This window comes from Galleria mellonella, unplaced genomic scaffold (genome assembly GCF_026898425.1).
Source record: "Galleria mellonella isolate WM207_F2 unplaced genomic scaffold, CSIRO_AGI_GalMel_v1 utg38, whole genome shotgun sequence".
Classification (NCBI taxonomy): Eukaryota; Metazoa; Arthropoda; class Insecta; order Lepidoptera; family Pyralidae; genus Galleria; species Galleria mellonella.
Window position 1 is genome coordinate 9,407,775 of NW_026442090.1, and position 27,986 is coordinate 9,435,760.

Below are 27,986 nucleotides of genomic sequence, written 5' to 3' on the forward strand. Positions count from 1 at the left end.
TTCCAATGTAAAATAAATATATTTCAAATCAAATGTATGACATTTGATCTGCTTCAAATGACAGACTGATAAAAAATCTACTAACATTAAGCAATATTTATCGAAAATCGAATACGTAACAGAAACTCCACGACTAATAAATACATAATAGCCTACACATTTAATCACTGCATACAAGTCCACGACACTATTGTGTGGCAAAATTAATATTGTCTTAATAAAAACAGTGACAAAATATAAAATGCCATTTCTGGAGTATACATAAAATTTACTCGTGCAATGAGGAAATGTGTAGGAAGTAACAGATTTCATGGTTTTCCGATTGTCTATCAATTAGATAAAATAAAGTATATTTTGATTTATTCTTCAATTTCAATTACTACCATTCTAGTCATTAGTACATACTATAAAACAATTATGGAAGGTAGTTGTTTTTAGAACAAAATATATATATTTATGTATGTAAAGAGAGTTGTTTAAACTTACAAACTTATATAGTACACATTATTTCAAATGCAACCCTCAAGTAAAAGCTCAGTACGAGCGTAAAGTCAAAGTGATTGTATAACAGTTTAATTTAAAATATCTATTCACAGCACTTAACCACATATTAGTCAACGTTTCACACACAAAATCACTTTGGTGTCACATTTCACCATATATATATACTAATTAAAATTACATATTTATATGTACATTTATAATATTGTTTTTAAACACATTACAATGATTCTTCAAATGCCGCCATCAAGTCACTCTGCAAGTTCATGTCAATCTGGCCGGCCATCTGAAAATAAAAAATTAAACAATGATTCTTTATTATAAAATTTTGTCTGACTACTATACAAAATTGAATTCGATTTTCATAGTTGTTTTCTAAAGGTCTAATTTAAAATTTGGTATGTTTTATCTTGCAATCCACACAAGAATGTAAGAAAAAAATAAACAAATACATTAATATAAGGTTTACTTCTTTATTTATGTAACCACAATTCCAAACACAGATGTTAGACACGAGATACTAAAACTGTGATCAGAGTATTTGAGTTGTAATTAAAATTAATTAATTAATATAACATTATATATTTAAGAATGAATCCCGACTTATCGCTGATATATGTAAATATTAACTCACTGCTTCCCGACGACGTCGTTCCTGTTCCCGCTGACGCAGCCTCTCGCGCTCACTGGCGGCCGGCTTGTCAGGCGCGGCAGCAGCAGCGGCGGCAGCGGCGGCTGCGGCCGCGGCGGCGGGCGGCGACGCACGTGCTACCGGCGACACACTCGGCGACGCCACCTCCGCACTCTCTACTTTCCGGACCCCTTGAACCGTTCTATAAAATATTGAAACTTTAGGATATAGATACTATGTAAATATTTACAAGGTTAACCTTATTAATATAATATGAAATAGAATTTGTTTGTTACCTCTTTGCGTCTACGGCACGACCAATGAAATAATTTGGTAAACATTAGTATTTGGGATATCGAAGGGCATTGGCTACTTTTATGACAGTTATTACGTGACTAAAGTGCAGTCATAGCTATTAAATAAAATCGATATCATTTGAGTCCCATTTATAATGTAACGTAAACATTACCGTTATAATTATACTACCTCATTTTATCATCTTCGGGTTGTCGCCTTTCTGTTTCCTGTCGCTGTCTTTCTCTTTCAGCTTGTTCTTTCTTTCGTAATTCTTGCTGTTCGATAAGTGCTCTCTGACGATCAATCTTTTCTCTAGCTTGTTTCTTGAATGCCTGTAATTTTTTACATTATATAATATTGATCTTGTTAATGGAGGAACAAGTGCCGATTTTAATTCGCATTATATACTATAAACTTATGTATGGTATCTGAAAAACGTATTACGTGTTAGTTACAGGATAACCTGCAACTTTATTTGCATACAATTTCAAAGTATTAAATTAATTAATCAAGTTTTAATTAAATTCAGTTAAATGGTTTAGCCATTAATTTGTAACTGAAAATGACTAACTACTTAACAATTTAACTATTTGTTTTTTTTTTTTTTTTGCATCCTCTTAAAATGATTCATGATGAAATATTTGTTAAGTTTATTTTTATAACGAAACTACAACTCAACAATAAACAATTCTTTCATGTATATTTTAATATTGACTAGAAGTGAAAAACTTACTTGGAAAGTATCCATGACGGGTTTCTGTTTCATTTGATTATTCGTTCCTAAAGTTGGAATACTTTGTGGACTACCAGCTTGTGCTAAAGATGACCATGAGCTAGCATTTTTCAAATTTTGTTCTTGTTTCAATTTAAAAGCTTGAACGAAATTAGAATTTTTAGAATCTTCCATTTTTTTCTCCATTTCGTATTTAGCTCTATCGGACATGTTATTTGAAACCATATTCGAGACACCCATGAGATCTTCAATAGGTTTAGGAGTAAGAAGTGGTTTGATGTCTTCCTTTTTTATAGCTGGGGTCATTAGACTCGGAGCACCAGGCATATTATGATGCGATTGTGCTATCACTGTATGTGGAGCCGGGGGTATGGGATCAAAAATTGACGATACAGGTGCAGCAGATGTAATTCCTGGCACAGCAGGATTTATGTCGGGTCTCATTATTTCCCTATCATGCTGCATATTTTTTTCTACATACCCATTATGGGGCGGAACATACATGTCATTCTTAATAGGCTCGGGAACATGTCCAATGTCAGTCAGCCCCCCCAACTGTGCCATAAGATTGTGATGTGCAGCATCTGGCAATATCTGTGACTTCGGTAAGGAAAACTCATCCTCGAGGCGCATCGATGACTCCGAAACACCCACACTGACATCCATAGGTACGTCCGCATTAAGGCTTCTCTCCAGACTTGCTAATGAACGTTCTATAGGATCTATATAATGCGAAGAATCAACTTTGTCCAATCCATTTCGGGGCTCAATTTTCAAACTAGGTTTCTGTTCCTCGCTGTCTCTCGCAATGGGTATAGCTGAGGACTCTGGTACATTATTAACAGAGTGCGATGGTGCAGGTGCAATGAGCGAAGCTTGTGTCGCGGGAGGGTCTATGTGCTTCATCTCGACGTGAGGAGGCATAACATCTGCCGCCGGCGGCTCCGTCTTCACTTCGGATGCAGGTGCGGGTGTGGGAGTCTCCTTCGTGGCAGTGGGAATAGCGGCAGGTCCAGAAACGGGGACAATTGCCGCGGAGGGGTTCGCGGATGCGACAGGTGCGGGGGCAGAAGCAGGGGAGGGGGTGGTTGCGGGCGCAGCCGATACTGGTGGTGCGACTGGCGGCATCGGTTTCTGTAAGATTCATAAATAAATGAGACATAGTAAGGTCTTTTCCAGACTACATAAAAACAATGCCTTATCAATAGTTGATATTTACAATTTGAGGTGGATGTTGATGTGCTTGTTTTTTGGGTTTTTTCTTAGGTGTTCTTCCTGAGCCAGTTCCTGAAATTAATACAAAATTAATAATAAAACAACATGTTTTAATAAAGATGCTTACCTATAAAACTAACTACATTTACTACTTTTAACATTAAATACTAAAACTAGAACTAGTATTACAAATACTTAACTTGACGAAAAGCAGTGCCATATCTTCTTTTATCCAAATTTTTAAAACTGTTTACATTAATGTAACGTTTTAGTTATATAGCAACAATTTTAAATATGAAAAAATAGTGTCCGCTGATATGTTGATGGTTTGTATAGAAATATGATAATAGCGAATTAATTTAATTATATCATTCTAAGACCAAATATATAAGTGATATAAAATAATTGAATATCTTTAAATATAATTATGTTTTTCATTAACCACATATTAGCAAAATAATTTTAAAGATATCCGCCACTTTAAAATTTGGTATGTTTCATTCCTTTCATAGATAAAAAGCTTTATAAACACTATATTTAATCATATCATATCCACAAATAAAATTAATTCACTAAAATATAATATATATGTAAAATAGTGCGATTTTTTTTTATAAAATAATTAACGAACTTTTAAATTATATTCGTAAATAAAAATTTGTTTTTTTTACTTCAGATCTCAGGGCAGTACAAATAAAATTCAATATAAATTACTTAAAAGATTTACTTAAATTTCTGTAGTATACTGAAATATATACAATGTTTATTTCCATTCACACTTATTATCTAATCAATTTAAGTCATGAGTTGATTAAATAAATCTTACTTAAAAATTTATTACACATGGTGTTCCTGTTTACACACTTGCAATTTTTCTACTATAACATTACAACTAAATGTTGCGTTCGAGTAACTAATTGTACATCGTGTATACTATTTTAACAAAGTTCAATCTATCGTGACATACATACATATACCATCCAACAGAAGCAAATTATGATGTAACTTTTTATCGTCGACAATTATAATCTCCATTATTTTATTGGCAAAATACTAGTAAGTATACAATATACTCATTTGTTCATTTCCTAACCTCATTTCCAGTCGTAAGGAACTCTAAGATAAAATAATTGTTATTAAAAGCTAACTTACGATAATACCTTTTGGGCCATTGGAAAATTGTACTTGATAAAATAAAAGGGCGTATTTCTAAAAAAAAAATAATTTGTCAGGAATGTAAAATTGTATTTTTTTTAATCTCTAATATATTTAAAACACAGGATATATTTGATTGAGGGCAGATAAAAAATGACAAAAATTGAGATATAAATCTATAAAAGCCCTATTAAGGCCAACACTTTGCAATACTATGATGTTTTTCGCTAAAATAAGTACATAATGTTATCCCGGAAAAATTAATATACGAAATTCATCTTTAGGCCTCTATATAATAATAATAAAATACAGCACAAATTTTAGCGATATTTTCTTGTCAAGCTCTACTAACAAACTTACTGGATTCGAACGCATTGTTTAATAAATACCATATATTTACTAAAATAAAATATGCTGTACATTAAAATTACCGAATAATAAAAATTATATAGAATGAAAATTTTCAGATTTTATGTTTACAACTTCTATATTTATTTTTATTCTAGAACACAAGAAATGTTCACGATTTACCTATCAGTTGCTGTATAGGTAGACACACCTATAATTGTTATTTTTATATATTATGTTTTTTCCTTGAAAACTTTACAACTAATAGATAATAAAAATAAATATATTATCAAATTAAGCTAATTAAAATGTATCACTAATGTATGGCCATGGTGTTGTTAATAGTATATATTTTTTATATTGTATATCTAAAAATTGTCTTAACAATGTCTTAGACAATTTTTAGACAGTTTATAAATCTTGCAAAGAAATATAATTTTGAGAATAATATTAAACATTGTTAAAAATATTTTACACAATGATTTATGAAGCACCTGTAAACAATACTATGCAGGGCACCAATACACTCCTCCTTTCTCACATACAAGGAGTGGGCTATCGTTAATTTTACACCAGTTGGAACTTGCTATTTAAATTACTATATAAATATTACTTACATACACAATCAACTGCCAGAGACATATAACTAAATTTACATTTTTATTATAGCAGTCTATCAGTTCACATTCGAGGCTCTCACGCCCGTGACATGTTTTCAATTTACATACTATTTTTTAATTAAGTTGTATAAATTTTGTAATCCTCGATATTGTTGAATAGTAACAAATAATTACAACTTTGCAAACAATTGGTGAAGGAAGGAGGCCAGCTTTAGTTTCTTTTTATCATTAATGTATAGACAATTTTGATCACACGTCACATCAATCTTGTGAGCAAGCATTGAAGTGTATCAAGCATTAAACCAATAAAGTCATACCTTTTCAAAGTAATAAGATTTTTAACTACAACATGTCACAATATACATCCTCGTTGCAACAAAAAGAGCAGAGTCCAACAAGGGGCTGATGATGAATTTTGCTTGCAAGTTGGTATCCATCCTTACACAATTGTTTGCATTACTCGCTATGTGACTGTGCTCGGCTTGTCAGCTGTCTCGAGGATCCTCTTCTCTTCTTATCACTTGACGTACCGACACTACTATCTATATTCAAGTTATCAGTATTGTTTCCACGTCTTATGACGAGCTCAATCAAAAATTATATTGGTTTTAAATTTCACACTCAAAAGCAATTAGTACCATGAGATCTGAAGATTCCAATAATATTTTATATAAATATATCGATACTTTTAAGGATGCAAATGAAATAACACCGCATTGAGGACATGATATAGTTAAAAAATATTAATATGAAAAGGTATTTTCCTATTGGTTTATAAAAGCAAACCAAATAAAAAATTATTCTTACCACCACCATAACAAAATATCAGCGAACACCAAAGCTGGCTTCTCCTCCTTACTAACTTTTCTGCACGTTTACCTACACTTTCTTACATTGCATAAAGAACTTTGGATTCTGATGATAATTGAATCATGACTTTAGATGTTATCCCTCCCCATTATCACAGTAAAAATATTCTCCATATTACCACCCACAGTAATCCCATTCATACATTTTTAATAACACAAATGTATGAGGGAGGTAAGTGCAAAAGAACCCTGAGCATAAATTGGTATACAATTCACCTCCCCCATGCAAGGGTGTCATATTACTGCATTCTAAAAGTCATATGCCTAAATAACCATAAGGCTTATGTAACAGTTCAAATCGTTCACCTTCACAATAGGAAACATTCTCTTTCACTACAGTCCCATTTTATATTGCAACATATTTTAGATATTCAGTTTTACGCATAAAAAAAAAAAAAAACATAATAACAGTCGCATTTTTAAAAAGTTAAGATTTTCTCGATGTCTCGATATTGTAAATAGTGTACAATAAAACAAAAATATATAAAACACGTTGGATTGTCCCAACCATCAAGATTAGGAAGTATTGTCAACCCCTCATTCACAGATCAAATGACAGCAATATCTTCACTGATATTTTTTTTGTCATATAATTTACTAAAAAGAGACTCTTAACAATTCAAATATCCACGTCATTCATTCTATCGCTGACATTTTCAGACTAGATAAAAGTTTATTAACTGTATTTCAGCATTGTGTTATGCCATTTCCAATATTGTTATAAAAACCAAATTATTTCACATTTTATCATACTATACATATACAAATACTGGCTAAGGTAAAAAAAAAGTAATATATCACTCCTAGCTACATCCCGAAACGTTACGATTGCAACGTTTAATCCTAATACTAATATATAGATCTCAAGCATCTTGAACATACAGACTAAAAGACAAAGAGCGACATTGAAAACGATTTAGAGCGATTTGGGTTCGTTCTTCCTCCTATCGCCTGCATTTTACTACTATTCGCCCCTTAGTCTAACATCCATACAAGTGAAATTTCTCTTAATTTAAATGCATGTTATCATTAAAATCTAATAGTAAAACTGCAATTTACATAATAGCTATGGTACATGGTGGTACCTCTGAATGCTATATTTTGTTAATTAATAAAATTAACGAGGCTTTCGAGATTTTCCGCAATATAATCTAACCTGCTTCACTGTCACTGCTGTCTGACGAGCTAGTGTCAGTGCTTGAGGACGAGTTGGACGAGTCTGACGAACTCGATGAGGAAGACATGCCACCTCCCAAGCCGTCCTTGCATCCTTCTGGGAACAAAAGGAATTCAAGTTATCAAAACAAAATAATACTTAACTGTGTGTATTGTTTATACTAACAGTACTCAACTTCATGTATGTGGTATCCTAAATACAATTCAAGTGTATTAAAATTTCTTAAGAATATATTTAAAACAACTAAATAAACAGTACATAATAATGATTACCTTCTCACATTACTTAAATTTATTTATTTATTGAAACATTGCATCAATACTATTAAATAAAAGTACAAAAAGAAAAAAAGCAGTTGAAAATACAAAAGGCAATCTTATCGCTAATACAATCTTTTCCAGGCAACCTTTCTCCCCAAAGGTTGAATTAAATAAAGTAAGTGGCACCTGAGTGGAAATAATGAAAGAAAAAAAGCAGTTATAAAATTGAATTATATCACAGAACACATACACAAGATGAAAACTAATTTAATGTATTTGTCAGGACGTACTGACCTTGTATGAAAAAAAAAAATGTTGGAAAAATTGTAGGGAAAAATGTAATATTTGGGTTAAGAGCTTTCATAATGACGTATGGCATTGTGGTAAAATTGAAATTGATATAATTTTCAAAAAGAATTGAACATTTTTTAATGTTTCTTACTGATTATTTAAAAAGTGCTCTGTTAAACTAAAACTACAATGTTAATCATAATAAACGAGTTCAATTAGTACAGATTTTTACTATGAATCGACAGATCACTAATATAAATTTTAATGTTACTATGAACTAATTTTATAAAGAGAAAAAAATTTGATATTTTGTTTATAATAAACTCAAAAATACTTAACCGATTTTAAGTATTCTTTCACTAGTAGAAAATAACATCATTGCGAGTAACATAGGCAACATATTTAAAAAAGATAGAGATCTCTACAATAAAAGGTTATTTGATTAGTTTTTGGAAATCATTTCAGAGTATTTAGTGGTGTTTATAGATCCCCCAAAAAATACCAGGAGACTTTGTACAAAAGTCGTTTGCTTCGGCACCTCTGTCCCATTCGTATTTCTACTGTGAAGCAGTTGTATTTGCATGGCTGTGTTTTGGTTTGAAGGGTGGGATATGGCAGTGAATTTACAGGGTACAGAGGAATAACACCTGAGTCCTTAGGAATGGCAATGCATGGGCAGTACACTCTGTTATGCCCATGGTACTTCTTATGTCTATAGGTGATGGTTACCACTTTCCATCAGGTAGGCTGTCAACTTGTTTGCCGTTCTAAATTACATAAAAAAAGATCTCAGAAACACAACTTTTGTTCAATATTGCATCAGTGCCATATGCGATGTCAAGTAGGAAGTAAACAATTATCTAGTGTCATACAAGAGTGATCAGTATTTATAGTTAATTGTAAAAATTAACAAGGTTTTCTAGGAAGAAAAATTTACAAATGGTGTGTCGTGCCAGTATGTACAAATACTACTATAAAGATGCCGAAAAAGTATTTGTTACTGTGCTGAAAAAAATTATAATATGCAAAAAGTGGTTACAACTTGCTCATGCAAATCCTAATGTTATAGTGAATGTGATTCAACTGTTTTCTTTTGTGGAGATCATCATAATGTAAACATGTATATAAACATATTTTTATATATGTAACAAGTCTTAGAGTTAATATTTCGATTTTATATAGATTATAATTACAATTTTGAATTAGAATTCAATGTAGTGTGCCTTATGTTTTCAGTGATTTAGAAGTCGAATAATAATTTTAGTAATTATTAGAATAAATAATTATTCGGATTCGCGCATCGCTACCAAGAATGCAAAGAAACCTCAATGACACATTTCTTGTTTACTTCCATGTTACGTCATCGTACATTTTAGGTCGTTATCGATCACGTAGCTTTTAAACCCCTAAACTATGCGGATGGCATTAAATAAACATTATTTTTTATATTGTCTTATTAATAGCCTACTGCAATATCGAACCGAACTAAACGTGCGTACCCCTTTATCAACAAAAGAAAAATCAAACATCTCACAAACTTATTTTAACTATTGATCTGTTTTATCTTTTGTGCTAAATTCCCAATTTGAAAGCAAGTGACAAAACAGTTCTATAGTTTGGTCAGTAAGTAGATTTTAGGTTTCAGTTTTTATGAATAAATGAGGTTAGCATGTCATAGATATTTTTGAATTAGCAGTTATGCAAGAATAAAACTAGAGCTTACCTTTTTTCTGCTGTTGTTTTTTATTAGTTCCTAACTGTCCAGAGACATCTTGCAATCGTTTTTCCAACTCTTGCTTTTTCTCTGCCATTTGTTCATCTTTAGATTTTCCAGACATCTTACGATCTGAAAAAAATTAAAGTATGTTATAAAGAATAATAAAAATCAACAGTTTTTCACATCAATGAAGTTAATCTATTGAAGTAAATTCGAAACAAATAGGATGAATAATTTGGCAAAATACACATGACGAGTATCATAGTGTATTCTGTAATGTCTATTGAACTTTCTAGTCTTACCACAAAATTAATTTACATATGAGTACTGTCTAAACAAAGTTCAACAAAACTCTAAATAATTAAATATTATTTAGTCGGTGTATTATTATTTGTAATTTTATGTACTGAAATCTCTACAACGACAACTAGTTTTTACCGGCGAGTGCGTCCGCGTGACCGGAATATGTTGACGTACTGAGATAAAAGTAGCCTATGTCCTTCTCTATCATATAGTACGTGTATACTAAATTTCATAGTGATCGGTTATGCCGTAAAAGCATATAACATAACAAACAAATTCACTTTCATTTTTATAATTTTAGAAAGATTTAGGCATGAGTAATAATGATACTGCTCCCATACTCGTATTGGGTTTGTCCGGGAATTGATGGTCATACGAAAAAGGTCATATCCATTTCGATATCGCCCATAGTATTTATATTAATTTCGATTGTTCAGATTCTTCATTTCGACGTTAAATATTGAATAATAGTCATTTACTATATTAGTTATTAAGACGGTATATAAATATTGTAACTAAAATATATATTTTGCTATGTATTACCTACTTATTTTTTAATAAAAAATTCTTTTGTTTAGACATAAACAGACATTAGACACGATTTTAAAGTCGTCTAAACATATATTTATCCCCTGTCTACAGCAAGTTTAATTTTTTTATAGTAAGACCACGCTTACGCCGTAAGATCATGTTTATAGGTGACAATTACCACTTTCCATTAGATGGACCGTCAGCATATTTGCAATTCCATTGCAGTGCACGATATTCAAAGTGCACAAAAAATTTTATATTGGAGAATTAATTGACCAAAATTATAATTAGTTCACTAATGAAACAGGTTAATGGTGACAATAGTCGGCACTTGCACCTATTTCTGTCGTGAAGTAGTAATGCTACGACAGCACTGCATGTTTTGATCAAGATGTAATGGTAGGTCTCAATATATAGCATGCTTCATTTGATAAACAGACAGTACATGTTTGTAATAGGCCCTCAGCTTCTTTGCTATTAGCAGTAGTAAAAAAAATGTTTATTCAGATAATTACCACTGAAGCACAAAAATATGATTTAGATATTAATTTTTTTTTCTCAAACATGCTTGAAAATATGAGCATTATTTTGACAATCTTCGAGATAAATCAAAATTGCCATACTGGCCAGATACATGCGGGCAGCGGCCGGCAAAAATTGTATGAAAATCCATATCCGTCGTGTTTTGCGGCCAGAAAATTACTATGTAAACTCATATCTGTCCTGTAGTTTAAAAATGGAATGACCTTTTACTTCGAAACATAGCTACCAAGGAGGTAACTAATAAAAGGTTTTATTTAAATTTCGAACTGGCTTGCAAATAGAAAGCTGTTTATTGAAAAAAAAAAAAAAAACAAAGGAACATTATGGCGCGTGAAAAATTATTATTGTTCGTTATTCGTCATTGAACTTAAAAAGTAAAATTGTGTTTCTGATTTCCGCGCATTGTTTGAGAAAAGTACTATACAAGCCTTGGCCACAACTAGGCATTAATGGACTCACGTATGTGTGCCTCGGCTACGCCTCGGCCCATATTTGCACGTTCGTCCATCAATGCCTCAGTTGCTGGCCGCTGCAGTAATGTACTTAAACCAAAAATTTACTACTAAAAACAGCATAAAACAAGAGATAAAAATGCATAAATATATATAAAACCTAGAGTTTAATATTCCAAGATAATTCTACTTACGTGTCTTTTTGCGTAAACATGAGGCTACATAATTTTCTAATTCCCTTAGGGTGGATGGTTTCAAAGTTTCAAAGTCAATTTCAATCTCATCGGGATTGGAATCTCTCAATGAAGGTTCTCTGCTCTGAATTATATGAACTACTTTGCCGAGTTTGTCTCCTGAAAATAAAATATATCTTGAACCAAGTAAACTAATGAGATACAAAATATTGACAATATAAAATCTGTTATTAGGGAAGCATCTATTTTAATATGCATATTGACGCTTACTGCGGATTATAAATCTTATTGATTTACCATAACATAGACAAAATAAATAATGAATATAACAAAACAACTAATCAGAAGATCAGACCATATTAAAAATATATATATTTTTATTAGATTAGACTCCTAAAAATTTTACTAAATAAAGTAAAATTTTCTAAAATGTACTACCACCAATAATATGTTACAACGCTCAGAATGTAATCGGGAACTGACCTGGCAACTTATTGATGTCGAGCGACAGCTGGCGCTTCTCGTCGTAGGACATGGGCTTCGCGACGTCCTCATCCTCGGAATCGGGGTGTGGAGGCTGGTGTGGCGCAGGGGCGGCGGTCGGCGTGGAGCTCTTTTTCTTGGCGGCGGGGGCGCCGCGCGCGGCCCCTTTGCCAGCGCCGCCGCCCGCGCCGCCGCCGCCTCCACCGCCGCCCCCCGCGCCGCCGGCGCCGCCCCGTGACCTCGCGCCTTTACCGCGAACACCCGGCGTCGCTGCAAACCGACGGCTTCATTATAACACCTCGTATATAACTAACAGTACGTAACTCAATATACGTTTCACTTATTGTATATGGACGAATCATATATAAGTCTATTAGATATTAAGCATGTATCTATATTCCGTATTCACTGTGAACATTCTTATTTAATTCTTTTTTGAAGGGTGTACCATCAAAAACAAAAAGTATTAAAATGTCAAAGCTTCGCAACACAATCTACATAATGTAATAATTGGACAGCACCATAATTATAAAAATAATATAAAAAGGAGTAGCATACTCCTGTCAATTATGTGGGTCATGTGATGTTATAAGTTTACATTAGCTGAGAATAACTGTATCCGCTAGAATCGTCTAATTAATATTGATTCATTACAGAAGCACGAGTGCTATCAATAAAAAAATCTTAACAAGCACAAAAACTTGTTCATATAAGGTCTTGATACAGACGGGCTTTTTGCAATATTATTTAAAATATAAAGACTATATTACCTATATTATCAGCTATATTGTTTGCTTTCGTTCCATAAGCAGCTACAGTATTGGCTTTGGGTAGACTACTATTTGTGATTTGTTTCTTCTGTTTTTCTTTCATTTTCTTCTTTGCCTTTTTCTTGGTATTAGACTCTTCAACAAGTTTCCTCATCTTTTCTTGAAGAGCTAGGAGTTCTTTCTCAAGGAGTTTTACTTTGTTATTTCTCTCTTCTTCCGAATCATCGGACTCGGAATCCGATTCAGAGCCTGATTCTGAACTTGATGCAGAGCTGCCCTTATCTATATGAGGTACACCAACATGGACAGGTTCATCAGGAATCTTGGCATACCTAAAATATATATAAAAAAATTATCCGCATATTCATTCTTTTACTATTATATATATATTAATATAGAAGCATTTGCACATACCTCATTTCAAATACATCCTGCAGTTTCCGCGCCATTGCAACAACATCATGATCTGGTGGATTATATTTGTAGCAATTTGTGAATATTAAACGTACATCAGCAGCAAACTCTGCAGCTGTTTTGTACGCTCTATTATCCATCTTCTGTTTAACAGTTCCTAAATCCATAGGTTTTTTAATTATATCAAAATAATCATGTAATCCAAGCAACTCCGCATCTACAGGCTTATAAAATGGCCACGCGTATCCCTGAAATTGAATTGTTAATTAGTAACAAAAATTTAATTCATAAACATTTTATGATAATAACATAAAGCTTACCGAATGTTTCTTAGAAAATAATTCTTTTAATATTTCATTGCAACTTTTTAAAGCATCTGAAAGTTTCTCTTTGCCCTTAGCTAGTTGTGGGGTTATTGTAGAATGATGTGAAGCACCAGCTCCACCCACACCAGGAGATAATCCACCCATTTTAAAATTATCTTCTGTCACTCGACTTGTCTGTAAAGTTTTATTTCAAAAGTAAACACTTATGATTTATATAATAATTTATAATTTATATAAATATATTGAATAATGAATAAATGAATTTCGTATATATAAATTTCACACACCTTCTTTTGCCGACCACTTTCTCGCCTTGTTGAAATTTTTGCTGGTTTAGGTCCACTTTGCTGATCAATAGTAGGTGTTATGTAACCTCCTTCAAACGAACTTCCCATAGGTGTAGTAGTATCAGCTTTTCTCTTCACGCCTTTTTTAACCTTTGAAATAAGATTTATATAATAAGTTTCATCCATTACAATGTAATGAAATAAAAACAATGGCAATTCAGAAAGAATAAGTAAAATGGATATTGATTATATATACCTTAGCGGGTTGCGTCTGAGACAGGGCAACTGTCGGAATAGTAACGGGTGTGGTAGGTTGGGCAACGTGAAAACTCGATGGCTGCGTAGTAACCTAAAATTAGCGTGTGATTAAATTATTTTGTCAAATATCTGAACTCAGTGCTATATTCACTATCTCTAACCATAATAAAGTAATATCTAAGTGGCAATACACCCAGCGCAAGGCTCTCAAACATACAAAGGAAACTATGTTACGTACTAATAAATAAGTATTAAATATATAAATATATAGTTACAATATATGAAGTACAGGGTGCAAAACTTTATTATGTTACAAAATAATACACTATTAACAAGTGCATTATCATACCTGTTGAGGGAGGCCGGTATGAGTGGCCGGTGGGGTGGCCGCGGGCGGCGGAATAGAGGCCGCAGTGGTGGAATTGTTGGAGCTGAAGAGGGCGGGGTGTGGCGGCGCCGCCAGTGTCTTGACCGGAGCGCGCGCGGCGCCGCCGGCCGGCGCACCCGGCGCCGCGCCGCCGCCCGCCGCCGCGCCCGCTGCGCCGCCAGGAGCGCCGCCGCCTGCTCGCTTCTTCACTCCCCCTTTACCACCTTTCGACGGGACCTCGATTTCTTTCTCTTCTTTTTCCATTTGAGCTATCTACAATATTTATCATCCTTATTTTATTGACTGTACTATTTACAATTCCGTTTATAAATTCAACTTTTATAAAATGGTAACATACCCTATTCAGAAATAATTTTTCCAAAGTCTGTGCCATGATAACCACATCCTCTCCCGGTTTGTTATAGACATAGCAATTGGTAAACATAGTGTTAAAATCCTGGATACATTCTTGTGCTGAGTAGTAATAGTTGGACTCAAGTCGCTTCTTGATGGTGCCCAGATCCATTGGTTTCTTTATGATTTTATGGTAATCCTACAAAAAAAAAAAGCAACATAAAAGAATACTTTTCACATTTATTATGTCGTTAAAATTGATGAAGCAAATATAATTATTTAAAGTCTTTTCATTTCTATGCTACAATTTTTACTAATATTATAATTATGAAAATGAATTTATTTGCTCGTTTGTTACCTTATAACAGCTTAACCGATCACTGAAATTTGGTATACGCATCTTATTTAATGGAAAGAGATATAGATTACTTTTTATCCCGATCAGTAACCATATCCCGGTCACACGAACCAAATCGCAGGTAAAAGCTAGTTAAAAATATACGAAGGTAAAAGGATTTAATCAAGTATTTTCAATTTACTACAAAAAACTGCTTGTACTTTTGTGCCACTTGCTTGGGCCTAGTAGGTACCACCATTTTACCTACTCCTTTTTGTTTGCATTGTTGCAGTTTCAGTGTAACAGATAAACGATTCGGTTTAATCACTATCACTACTACTACTATCAACTATTATATGAGTGACACATTATATTTTACGATATCCATAATCTCGTTCATGTTACGTTTTACACAAGATGTAAACACCATGGCAGCGACCGTCGTTTGCCTCTTTTGGTACTTAGTACCCAGTGTAAAAAAACAACTTACTGGAAGGTTTAACTTTTTCGCATCAACAGGTTGATGGAAGGGCCATGCCAATTTGTGTTTCCATACAGCCTTCATGACGTTCTTTTGAAGGAACTGTAACTGATTCGTCACGCGCCCTTGTCGCCTTGGCGTTTCATCAGGCGGAGCGCCATTGACGGTTTCCGCCGTAGGCTAAAATAAAGCAATGTTTAATTGTATGACTAAAAATAAGATAATATATTACTCCAGATAAATTGTTTCTTAACATACCGTACTAGTTGTTGCGAGAGGATCAACAGCCTGCTGCATTGTGCTGGAGTCAGCAATCTACCTGCCAAAGTGACACAACTACTGTAGTAAGTATAAGAAAACAATTTCTATACATGTAAAGAAAATTTATACATCAAAAAATCTCACCTCAATAGTAACAAGAGGTTCATCCAATTTCTGGCTAAGAGGCATCAGCTATATCCTCTGATTACATTAAACCAATCTATCATAATAAATTTTTGTTGGTGCTTTTGCACCTAGAAACAATCCAGCCCAGTCATTGGCTGATAAATTATTGCACCTGCAAGTAATAAAAAAATAAGAAAGCTAAATTTACACATTTCCGAGTCAGTGTCTGGTTAGTGATAGTATAAGACGGATAAAATTGCATTTTGTATAAACTTCTATAGATTCCATGTCGGACGCATCCATTCCAGAGCATGCTCTGACGTTTTGTTCTATCAATGACTGCAACAATTTTTGTAATAATCGTGTATTACTCTATAACAAGAACATCAAGAAAACTGCACACTAATACAGCGGAGTATAATGATATAAATTATACTCCGGCAACAGATAGGATGTGAAGATAGAATACGATGCCTGGACAGCTTGAAGCTCAAATTTGTACCAGAGTGCTCGGATATGACCCGGAAATGTGTGAACGGCGCTTAATAGACATATTGTTTTAAAAACATAGTTCTATGACTCACCTTGCATATGACTGCAGGGTAGGATGTGATGAATAAAGAACCAAACTGATACAATTTGGTACTTACTATAGAATCTGAAAATAAAAAAAAAATGTTAAGTACTTCTTTGACCTGTGTTTACCTACAATTAGAAAGTCTTTACATTCTGATATAAAAGTTAAAATATTTTTTTTTTTATGAATCGCGTTATATTAATATTCTAAAAGCTTAAAAGAAAAACTGCAGGATATTTTATTTAAAGCATCAATCTCTATTTTTTTATTTCTGCATTTAATGGCCCCTTAATAAAAATTTAATTTTCATACCAATATCTGACTTTTTTAGTAAAATGCCACATTTTTTTCATTCGTGTCCATTTTCACTACGTTTACTAATGTAAACACAAAGACGAAAAAACACTTTTCCTTACGCTGAAATTCTTTTACTACCTTTGTTGGCATATTTTATTGTATCTGTATACCGCTGTATGGTTTATAATACAAAAGCTGCCGAAAAGAATACCCGAATTTTTAACTATTACTTTTCTTCAAAAATGTTTTATCAAATGTTGTCCATCTTAGCAATCAATATACTGGTTTACTACACTATGTCGCTCCCAATGATTAAGTGTTCAATCGTCGTATATTACATGCATATGTTATTCATCACTATGTTTGTTTGTACTGATCTGGGTATTTCTATTCTATATATTTCTGTAATACACGTATGTATTAAAAAACTAACGCTTTTGCTACAAAAAAATTAAAACGCTAAATAGTGTTTATCAAAATTCAGTCCAAATTATTAAATATTGTTTAGTCGGTATAATAATATTTTTAATTTAATGTACCAAAATCTATAGACTAGAATAAAATTTATTACTTTAAACACCTTTTAACAACATTCTTAATTTTTTTGGATATAAACGCTTTTTTAGTAAATCGTCTAAACATGTATTGAGCATCTATACATCGCTAATTTAACTTTTTTTGTGGTAAGAGAGTATGTGTCTATTAGTTTTCTAGTACCCTTAGTATAGTTTGGATAGATCTGATATAGATATATTTCTACGTTCACATTTTATAAATAGAAGCAAATGTTGGCATATTTTACGTTAAAACATTTTTTTTTTTTATATAAAGTATAGATAGAAATTGTAGCTACTACATAGATTTTGATTTGGAAAAATATATGTACAATGTTATAGTTGTAGTATAATTACTGAATATAGAACCATTACCTCTTAGCCCTCAGTAAGCAAGGAATAAGTGTAGGTTCTGTGTGATGGTGCGTCATGTGTGCGTACCCGCCAGCGCACTAAACAAAATAATCTTTGAATCGGTCCACAGTGCGAGCGGGCGCGAACACGATCCAGCTCATTGCGTTGGCAGATACGCGATACGCCGTCCGTCACTCAGGACTTGCACTAAGTGTCATGGACAATAGTATAGGTATTCTACGATATCTATGGTGCAGTTCGTATATAGCAACACCTTTCACTTTCTACCCATTTGCCATTTTAAATTGTATATTTAGTACATAATTGGCAGAAAAATTTTAATAGTAAATATTTTAACTCATACCATATTCTTTTTTTAAGGATTTTCTTTACATATACATACTAATACACAGAGGACCTTTAACATCCGTAGTTCTTGAGCTCCTTAAAAACGATTGCAAGTAATAATAGCTGGCGGATCTGTCATATACGTGAACAGAGTTAACTATTGAAAGAGAAAGAGACTAGCCTGATCTTATATTATTTATATTTACATATTTAATTATAAATTGCTATAGTATAAATTGTAGTTTTTGCACTTGTAAAATTTTATTTTTGTTACATAAAAATCCTTGCCAGTTTTTCTCGGCTAAAACTGTTTTCTGAACTAAATGTTAATCAGTGTTGATAAGTTGAGAATTGAATGGTTGCTGCATTCAAATCATTTTTAGTAACTACAAAGAGGAATTCCTCAATGTAACAATATTTTTTATGTAGATAACGCCATTTATTTGCCAATTCTAATTCACAATTGAAGCGCCCATTCTAATGATCCTTTCGTAAAATCATATCGTAGAATATAACTACTAAATATAGAAATTTGTTTCAATAATCAGACCGAACGAGAATCAAACCCGGCTCCTTAAAATAAAAAGAAGAAACTAATCGATACGTCTCTTTATCCCGTTAATTAGATTTTTTTTTTATAACACAAGAGTTAAACAAATTTGCGGCTCTCCTAAGAAGTGATTACCGCCGCCCACACACTTATCACCATAGGAATGGTGGGTGTTGCTTTAAAAAAGAATAAGATCGTTTTTCATTGTCTTAAATGTTTCAAACTTATAGTCTTAATTTGATAAAAGTAACTATTAAACTTTTCTAATTTTTTTTGGGTTATGCAAGTTCAAAGGATGGCAATTATTACTAAAAAAATCTGATAGGACATCTCTAATCGTATTCAAAAAAGACCTTAATAAAGAAATTATATTTGACAAAATCCCGAGATAAATTTAATCAAACACATGATTTCTAGCCATATATTTTTAATATGATTATCCTCCTGTCTTGCTGGTAAGTTTAATCAAAAATAAACTTAATCGGCAAATGTAATAGTACCATAGTACTATTACGTTCCATCTGTCCATATCCCATTGGTCATAACCAAGGCCAAGAACAGAGGATATGGACAGATGACGAAATCATACGACTCCCAAAAGAAAAAGGTTTTCAACTTGTCCTAATACGTTGCACGATTACGTCGCCAATTCTAGACAGTTTACCACAATTCATTTAAAAGTCTACGTTATGGTCCCATATTAAATGATTTTCTTTGGAAACCCATATCGTTAGATACTGTAAGATACACGATTCCGTGTTCCAAACTCGAATATTTTCGATGTAAAAAACTATGAAATATCTTGTTTATATCTATAAATCGAATGATATCCATCTGACGAAAAATGGTAACCGTGGCCTATTATAAAGATCGCTATGGACTCTGAATAGATGTGATAATGACTACAATACCCCTAATATCAGACATTAGGATACCTTACCTATCAGCAGATCGTAAGGGTAGTCTTTATAATTTATTTATTATCACAATATAATTAGGCAAGCTATATTGTCTCCAAAATACATTATGGAGATGATTTTCGTGTATTCCTTCCTGGAAACCATCATATTTAATTCCTGGTGAATTCATCACAATTGACCAACTTGACTTCAACCTCACCTATCATCTCCGCCTAATACCTACCCTGCCAAAATAAATCAAGAGCATTAAAAAGAGAAATTATCATTTCATTTTAATAAAAAGGTCCTAGACCAATACCCATACATTTTTGGTGACCTCATTTGACCTTATTAGATCACAAATTACCTCTCTACCAAATCCGGAAGTTTAGTTGTGAAAATATACGTAATAAACAGACAGACATTCATGTTCTCATGTATAATATTAATTTGTAATAAGTATATAGAATATCCCATTTTGTTTTAAAAATTGTCTGTAAGAGATTACACAGCACGATACATACGTATAAGAGAAGAAAAATATAAAAACAAACCAAAACACAGGGTCTACATAGTAGTAGTGGTAATATTCTCCTTTCATGAGGAGATACGCGCCCAAAAGTGTGATGTTATTGGATTAGATACATATAAATAAATAATGTAAATAGTTGTGGAGATTTTGATTAATCAATTCTTAAATGATTGAACAGATATAAATGAAACTTATATTATATATCTTCCATATGGGCCATATACTACATTTACATATGGATTAGATTTTAACCCAAATAACAGGAGCGAAGCTACAGCTAGAGAAGAACAAGAATTGAGACATTTTTATTATTTTAATAAATCTGTACTTAAAGCCTCATCCCCAAATAACACTAGTCTATAGGTGAGGGTTACTACTTACCATCAAATAATTTATTAGTTTGTATGACATTTGTTATGTATAAATATCTAACCTTATAATAATCACTCTAAAAATTAAATATACAATAAACAATTTCATAACTTTTAGAATCAATAAACTACTATTAAAATTATACAACCTAACTATTGGTGAAGCAATATTATAATACTTCCCAGTATAAAGAATATATTAGATTGAGTTGAATAATTATGATAAAAATGACTATCTACCTATAGTTATCAGAAAAAAAATGTTATTTCATAAACTTACAATTAAATTTTACCATATACCACAAATTAATCTATATTGGTCATATTGTTGTTCATTCCTATAAACAACATTTACCACTATAGATGGACGATTAGCTTATTTGCAATTTTAATTTACATAAAACAAATTAAAATTATGCAATAGTACTTCTTGTTTATAACTAAAAATCTATACATATAGTAAAATCGTACAGGTCGAATGTATGTACATAGAAAAAAAAAATGCTAAACGACGAGTCAGGGCCTTGTCAGAAAAGAAATAGACATCCCAATTTATTTCAAATCTTTTTCTGTCTGTTTGTACAGGCTTTGCATGTTGTTACCTTACATCCCTGGTTCACATTTTAGACACTTTTAATCATAAAGTTTCAATGGGATAGTTAAAAAAACTATAGTAACTTTTACAGCTTAGTACACAACCTACTTAAATCATTTTGACCTAAGGCAAAGAGTGAGAATGACATGTCACTTGTTAATTTTGGTCCAGTATTCCCAGACATAGTTTACTTCAATAAGGAGATTAAAAATGTTCATTGAAGGAATAACAAATGGACAAAGTTGCAGGCATCAACTAGTACATATTAATGTAATTTAAAAATTATAATCTATACTTATAATAAATTTGTAGAGAGGTCAATTCTGTACATGAAATATATTTACAAAATAACTATCAGGGGGTGATTTGTGATAGATACTGATGTCAAAAATGCAATCAGTAAAATTTTTGTCTGTCTGTTCATAATAACAAAAACTACTCAACGGATTTTAATGAAATTTGGTACAATTATTCTTCATACTCCTGGGTAGGTTATAATGTACTTTTCATCACGCTCGATCAATAGGAGCAGAGCAGTAAAGGGAAATGTTAGGAAAAGGGGAAATTACTCCATTTTTAAGCTTCCATCGCATGTGCAGCCTTAATGGCCACTTTTTAAAATGTTTTAATGTCCACCCGTGCGAAGCCGGGACGGGCCACTAGTTAATAATAAAAATATCCTACCTACTCTATGTACCAATGTTTTAATAATCTAAACTACATTATGAATATATAATTAATAACTGTTTAACATAACTTATACCTCATTAAGTACATATTTCGAGTAAGTTGAAAAAAAAAAATTGTCATTCCCTTCTGATAAATTGCAAAATATGAAACATCTCAAATTTAGTTAGACTTATTTTTTCTTATGTCAAACAAAATTTTATTAACCTATGAGATAATAATAATACATATACTAAAAATTTTAAAAGCAAACTGCACCTCTATATGCATAAAATTCAATGTTTTATTTTGTATTCTCAGAGCCTAGTTCCAATAGTCTTTTTTAAAGGCTGCAATCTAATAAACTAAAACTATTATTGAAATATGTATACTCTACAACTTGAAAAACATAATTAGAAATTGTGATTTTCTAAGTTGAGTTTTTAATGACTCCATTCTTTGGATCTGGAACTTCTTAAGTTACAATGTCATTAATTTTTAGCATTTCTGTTGAAATTCAACTTATCAATGTTCTAATGTATTACTAGAACAGTTTATACCATTTCTTTCAGTATTTAAAAAATATATTTTAGTAAATACTTAAATCACATAAAGGAGCACAGTATGTACTTAGTATATATGTAAACAATCATGGTATCTATATATGTTTATCAAAATAACAGTGCATAAAATTAACAAATAAGTAATAAATGTAAACAATCAGATTAATATCACTTTTGCACTTTTAACCAGTTACTTTAATTAATAGTCAAAATTAATTCTCAATGTGACTGTATTTTTATTATATTTTCATTATATTTTTATGCATATAAATAACAGTTATTATAATAATAGTTAATATTACTTTATATAAATATTATGTATATAAAGTAATTTTAACATTAAAATTGTTTTTATGAAAAAAACACTCTTAAATGCCTTAAATAAATAGTTTTTCTTGATAGTTTTATATAGTCAACATGAGAATGTTCACACAAGTATAGGTTTGCAGTTAAATCTCTTCTAGGTAATAAGACTAGTGTATCAAAACTAATGAAATCATTAATGATTGTAGTAAAATAATGTTGTCACTTTATAAAGAAATATATAACATCTTGTGAATATAATATATTTAATCACTACTAATAGAATATCATCATCATGACAATCTACTTAGATCATAATTTTGTCATTAAAGGCATATTTATAATTCTATAGGTTTGTATAGATAATATATATACCTTCGTACAAAATACACATGCAATTATGCATCATGCAACTTCAAAATATGCCAATGATGAATATATGCACATAGTATGTATATGCTATGGAATTGTTGTTCATTGATTTATTCATAGTTACATACCTATAAACATTTCATTTTTTTACTTTTATTTTTATACTTAAAGGGAACATTATTTTACAAACTGTTGAACAAAATTTGGAAATTAGTTCACAGAATTGAATAAAGATCTAGAACATTCTCTGAGCTTAAAATTGACTAAGCAGATATTATGGACTTTAAAAAAGGTTGGGTAATTAAGAATAAAAAGTAAATTAATTTTAATAGTAACTATATTTTGAAAATTTAAGTAACATAATGCATAGGATTTGGACTTAATATACTAAGTAATAAAAGAATTCGATGGCCCTACTCTCAAAATGACAATACATAGAAAAATAAGGTGCTAGTCACACAACAACAAATGATTCATAATACATTACATACAGATTTTGTAAATATAACAAGTGTCCTGTTTTCGATAATCTTTTCTCAAAGCCAGTGAAAAGAAATGGGTGAAAATTACCTTTAAGGAGGCCATGAACAAATATGTCGTAATTTTACTAAATTCCCGCAACATGCACAGACTACTAATAGATAAAATAAAGCCCAAACAAATGGGCAACAAAATTAGCATAAAAATATGACAATATACTAATGATAAAGCTAGAAATTATGAAAAAAGACTTACGAAAAGATTATTAACGCCAATATGGCGGACGAACTAAAAATACGATGTTGAGATGTTGGAGTACCTTCTTCGAAAACGGAATTTATCGATTTGCTACGTTTTATTAAACACTACACACATAATCAAAGTTCATAGTTAATTCATGTTTTTATAAATTCATCGTCCATGATATCAAAAATCACTGCCTTTTAGAAACAATAAATAGCACAACACGAATTACAAAGACGCAGACCGACTTCAGACATGGCGGCGAAGCTTGATGAAACAGTGACGAGCGTCTCTAGACATTTTTCACAAATTTAACTCTGGAAAGAAAAATATTACAAAATTTGCATAGATGGATAAATAAAATACATCTATTTTGATTTTTCAAAAACAGATGACATAGTTTTCCATAAAATTCATCGGATTCGTTTACGTACGAATTTAATTAAAAAATATGTTTTGATTCGATCCAGTTTGAGATGCCATATAACGATTATACAAAGCAACGATCGATTAATCGATTAAAATAAAATTGGTTCGATCAAATCAAGTATGCATAACTAACAGTAATTGCACATTCTTGTCTAAAAAGTTTAAGGAAAGACTAAATATGTTTGAGACAGAATTTTTTTCCACGAATCGATTACACAAAATAATAAAATAAAAAAAACAGACATGTATTTGGAACAAGTGATAAAATAAGAATTTCATTATGCTAACATTTTGAAAATACTGGTGTCTCACTGAGTTTTAAATTTTTCATTGATCTACAAAGAACCCTCAATTTAATAAAGGCAATTACAAATGTTTATACGTTTAAATTAAAGTTATACTTTTTTTATAATAATCTGTGTTTTCTGCCGGTATGTTTTATATAATAATAACCGATAACCTTCTAATCTGTGTGAATATAACTATATGTAGATGGGGGGGGGGGGGAGAAAGGATTGTTAGAAACTGAGCTTAGCGGTCCCATTGCTGGCAATGTGCCCTGCCAGGTCTACCTCCACGACCCTCTAAAATACATCATGATAGATTTATTGTTGAATTCGTGACGATGGACTAACTGACTTATTTTATCCTCGCCAATAATTCCTCACTGGTGCCCCAGCGTAGGCGTTATCATTCTATTATCATGTATAAAAAAAAATGCATGTAGATCTTTGTGAATATAACTGTATGTAGAACTGTGACAATGATTTTTTTTTACAATAAAATTTTATAAGAAAACTAAATGTATAATTATATATAAAAATATGTATAAATATTTATATTGTGTCCGGTATTTAGTCCACTCCTATTGCGCCATTCTCCCTTCTCCACAACCTTCAGCGAAGATTTTGAAAAGTTAAGTAGTTTGCTTGTTCTCAAATATGTGTTCAATATTATTTTCCAATAATGTTTCGTCCATTCTACACTTACACTCATAACAGCTTTTAGCAAATCTTGGCAAGTCAATCGCTGTATAACCATACAGCATATACTATTTATCTAATTTATTAATTAATAATAAATTAATAATAATGAAACTCCACGAACCTGTGGGGTTTCATTATCACAATGACAGTTGGAACTATCCGCCAATTTGAACCTATGTAGATATGACGGATTTCCTCCATGTCCGGTGAAAAGGCGAGTTATAGTGTTATCTATATCTATAGTTTTTACTATTTTGTACAGATATCAGGTAGGAACACTTTTGCTACGGCTGCTGTATTTGAGTCTGTATATACAATATATTTTGTCACATATCTACAGATTTTTTTTTTCTGTAAGTAGTTTTTTGACGTATTTTAATGGAAACCGATCATAAACGGGTTTCGTTTTCTTTTTTAAGGTCACAGTCTTGGCAAGATCGTTAGCACGCTTATTGCCAGGTATACCTATATGAGCTTTCACTCAATACAAGTGGACTTTGCCGCCGCGTTTAAGTGTTTCTGACTCTTTGTCGTTTTTCCATCGTTAGCGGGTAGAACGGATATGGGTCAGTGATACTTTCCAGGGCAGACTTGTAGTTATTCAAGATGTTTGCAGTCTCAATTTTCGGCTTTTTAAACATTATCTCAATATATTTGAGTAAAGCTGCTAGTTCTGCTTTGACGACAAAGCAGAAATTTTCCAGACAAAAAACTGGTAAAGTATAATTCTTTTCCGTCGAACCAGCATGAGACAGAACCGCCGACTTTGTTTTCTATTTTACTACCGTCAGTATAGAATCTCGGCCAATAAATTTATATATTAGTCAGGGCAGGAAGGACAGATGTAACTAATTTTGTTTTAATTTTATCATTTTACTAAGATTTTTTATAGGATAACGTCTTAGTCGTTAAATCGCCTAATAAGTAGAAACATTGATTTAATTAAATAATAGGAATACAAAAATTTTCTAAACGAAATGGCAAACGCATAATAGTTAATATAATTAATTATAACATTATTATCACTAATACCAAAATCCTTTGCATTTTTATTTAATATATCGTCTCGTTTCTTGTTTCTTAGTGGCAAATGACCAACACTAGGTCTTTTCTTCAATTATAAAAAAAATCGATTAATATTCGATAACCAATCGGCACAAGTATTAATCTTTTACTTAAAATTATAGATAAAGAATAATCGCACCAAGAGGTAATAGATATACATGATATATATTTATACTAAGTACGTTATACTAAGTCTATGCATAATCACAAGCATAGACTAAATTAAATTAAAATTATAAACGTAGATTGCTAATGTAAAAGAGAAAAAAAACTATAATATGTATGTGAGAGCAAGATAGACTATTAACTCATTCAATTACCTACACTAAATGTTGACTATATCTGTAGACATTCCATAAATAAAGAAAAGTAATGCGTGACATATCAACTGTCAAAATAGCTAGCGAGGTTAAGTTATTCAGAAAAGCCACGTGCACTCAAAAGACCGACATCTCGATAATTAATATTGTGAGTTGATTAATATTTTACAAATAAACGTTCAAATAAATACAAAAGGCTTTGATTCAAAACACTAAATAAATCTCAGAACAAGGAATTACATAGAAGGAATGATAAAATAAGAACTAAATAATATGATTGCCTTCTTTCTCTCCTTATGCAAATATAATTAGTAAAAAGAAGACAATAGATACACCATCAGTTGCTATTTTTGTCAATTCATAACAGGTTAGCGTATAAAAAGTGTCAATGATAAATTTTACATTACTAGTTTATATATTTCACCCAGTTTATATAGACAATATGCAAGGAGGTTGTATCTGAATTTATTAGGGTTATAAGACTAGGGATGCAAGTTCGCTTATAAAAAATATTGATATTAGAACATCGATATTTTGAAATGAGAAATATCAACGTCTGGTACAACCTACCGTCACTACTACCAACATAATAGAACGACCAATCCGGGCAACTCGCGGGTATCCACCCGCTCTTTATAGGTAATAAACATTGGCGCTCTCTACAGTAGTTTTACTCAGGCCGCCAATACGTTCAAATTATTTGTTGTTCGTATTAAACTTGTTTTGACAATCGGGGTCTTTCAATTCACAACCCACGACTCTGCTTACTATAAATGTTATAAACATCGAAGTTTATGAACGTTATATCGATTTTTTATTATGCTTTTTACCATCGTTCTAATATACATATATCTATATATGTCGAATAAATATGCAGTTTTAACGGAAATGAAAAAAATAACTACATTAATAAAAACAAAATTATATTAAATGTAAGTAATAGAAATTAAAGATGGGCTAAAAGGAAACATCCAAAGCCGTTATCACATCACAAAAAAAATATTTTATGAACTTTTATACTATTTTTTTTTTTCTTTTAACATTTATATCGAATATTTATTAATTTTTAACAGGAAACAAGTATTAATCGAACATTTTTTATTTTTAAGTTTATTTCTTTAAAATAGAGTATAAAAATAACAATTTTATCAACCTGGTACCCAGTAAACGCTTTCTCTCCT

General features: G+C 31.6%; 1 protein-coding gene across 3 annotated transcripts; it reads right to left on the bottom strand.

Annotated features, from left to right (window-relative positions):
• On the bottom strand, positions 1-24,476 carry LOC113522934 (bromodomain-containing protein 3). Of its 3 annotated transcripts, none has more exons than XM_031914088.2 (21): positions 24,018-24,476; positions 16,886-16,959; positions 16,320-16,473; positions 16,173-16,229; positions 15,924-16,094; positions 15,101-15,295; positions 14,725-15,015; positions 14,374-14,466; positions 14,118-14,267; positions 13,825-14,004; positions 13,505-13,752; positions 13,091-13,422; positions 12,321-12,590; positions 11,838-11,996; positions 9,821-9,943; positions 7,526-7,639; positions 3,382-3,449; positions 2,163-3,296; positions 1,619-1,761; positions 1,136-1,334; positions 1-787 (listed from the first exon to the last, which is right to left on the bottom strand). In XM_031914088.2, exons 3-21 carry the CDS (start codon positions 16,362-16,364, stop codon positions 722-724), a joined length of 4,038 nt encoding a protein of 1,345 aa, XP_031769948.2. In that variant the 5' UTR covers positions 16,365-16,473; positions 16,886-16,959; positions 24,018-24,476; the 3' UTR covers positions 1-721. The 3 variants fall into 3 exon arrangements, with proteins under 3 accessions (XP_031769948.2, XP_026764580.2, XP_026764582.2); XM_026908779.3 differs by having other exon boundaries at positions 7,526-7,642; XM_026908781.3 differs by having other exon boundaries at positions 7,526-7,642; positions 16,173-16,233.
• Between the last annotated feature and the right edge of the window lie 3,510 nt (positions 24,477-27,986).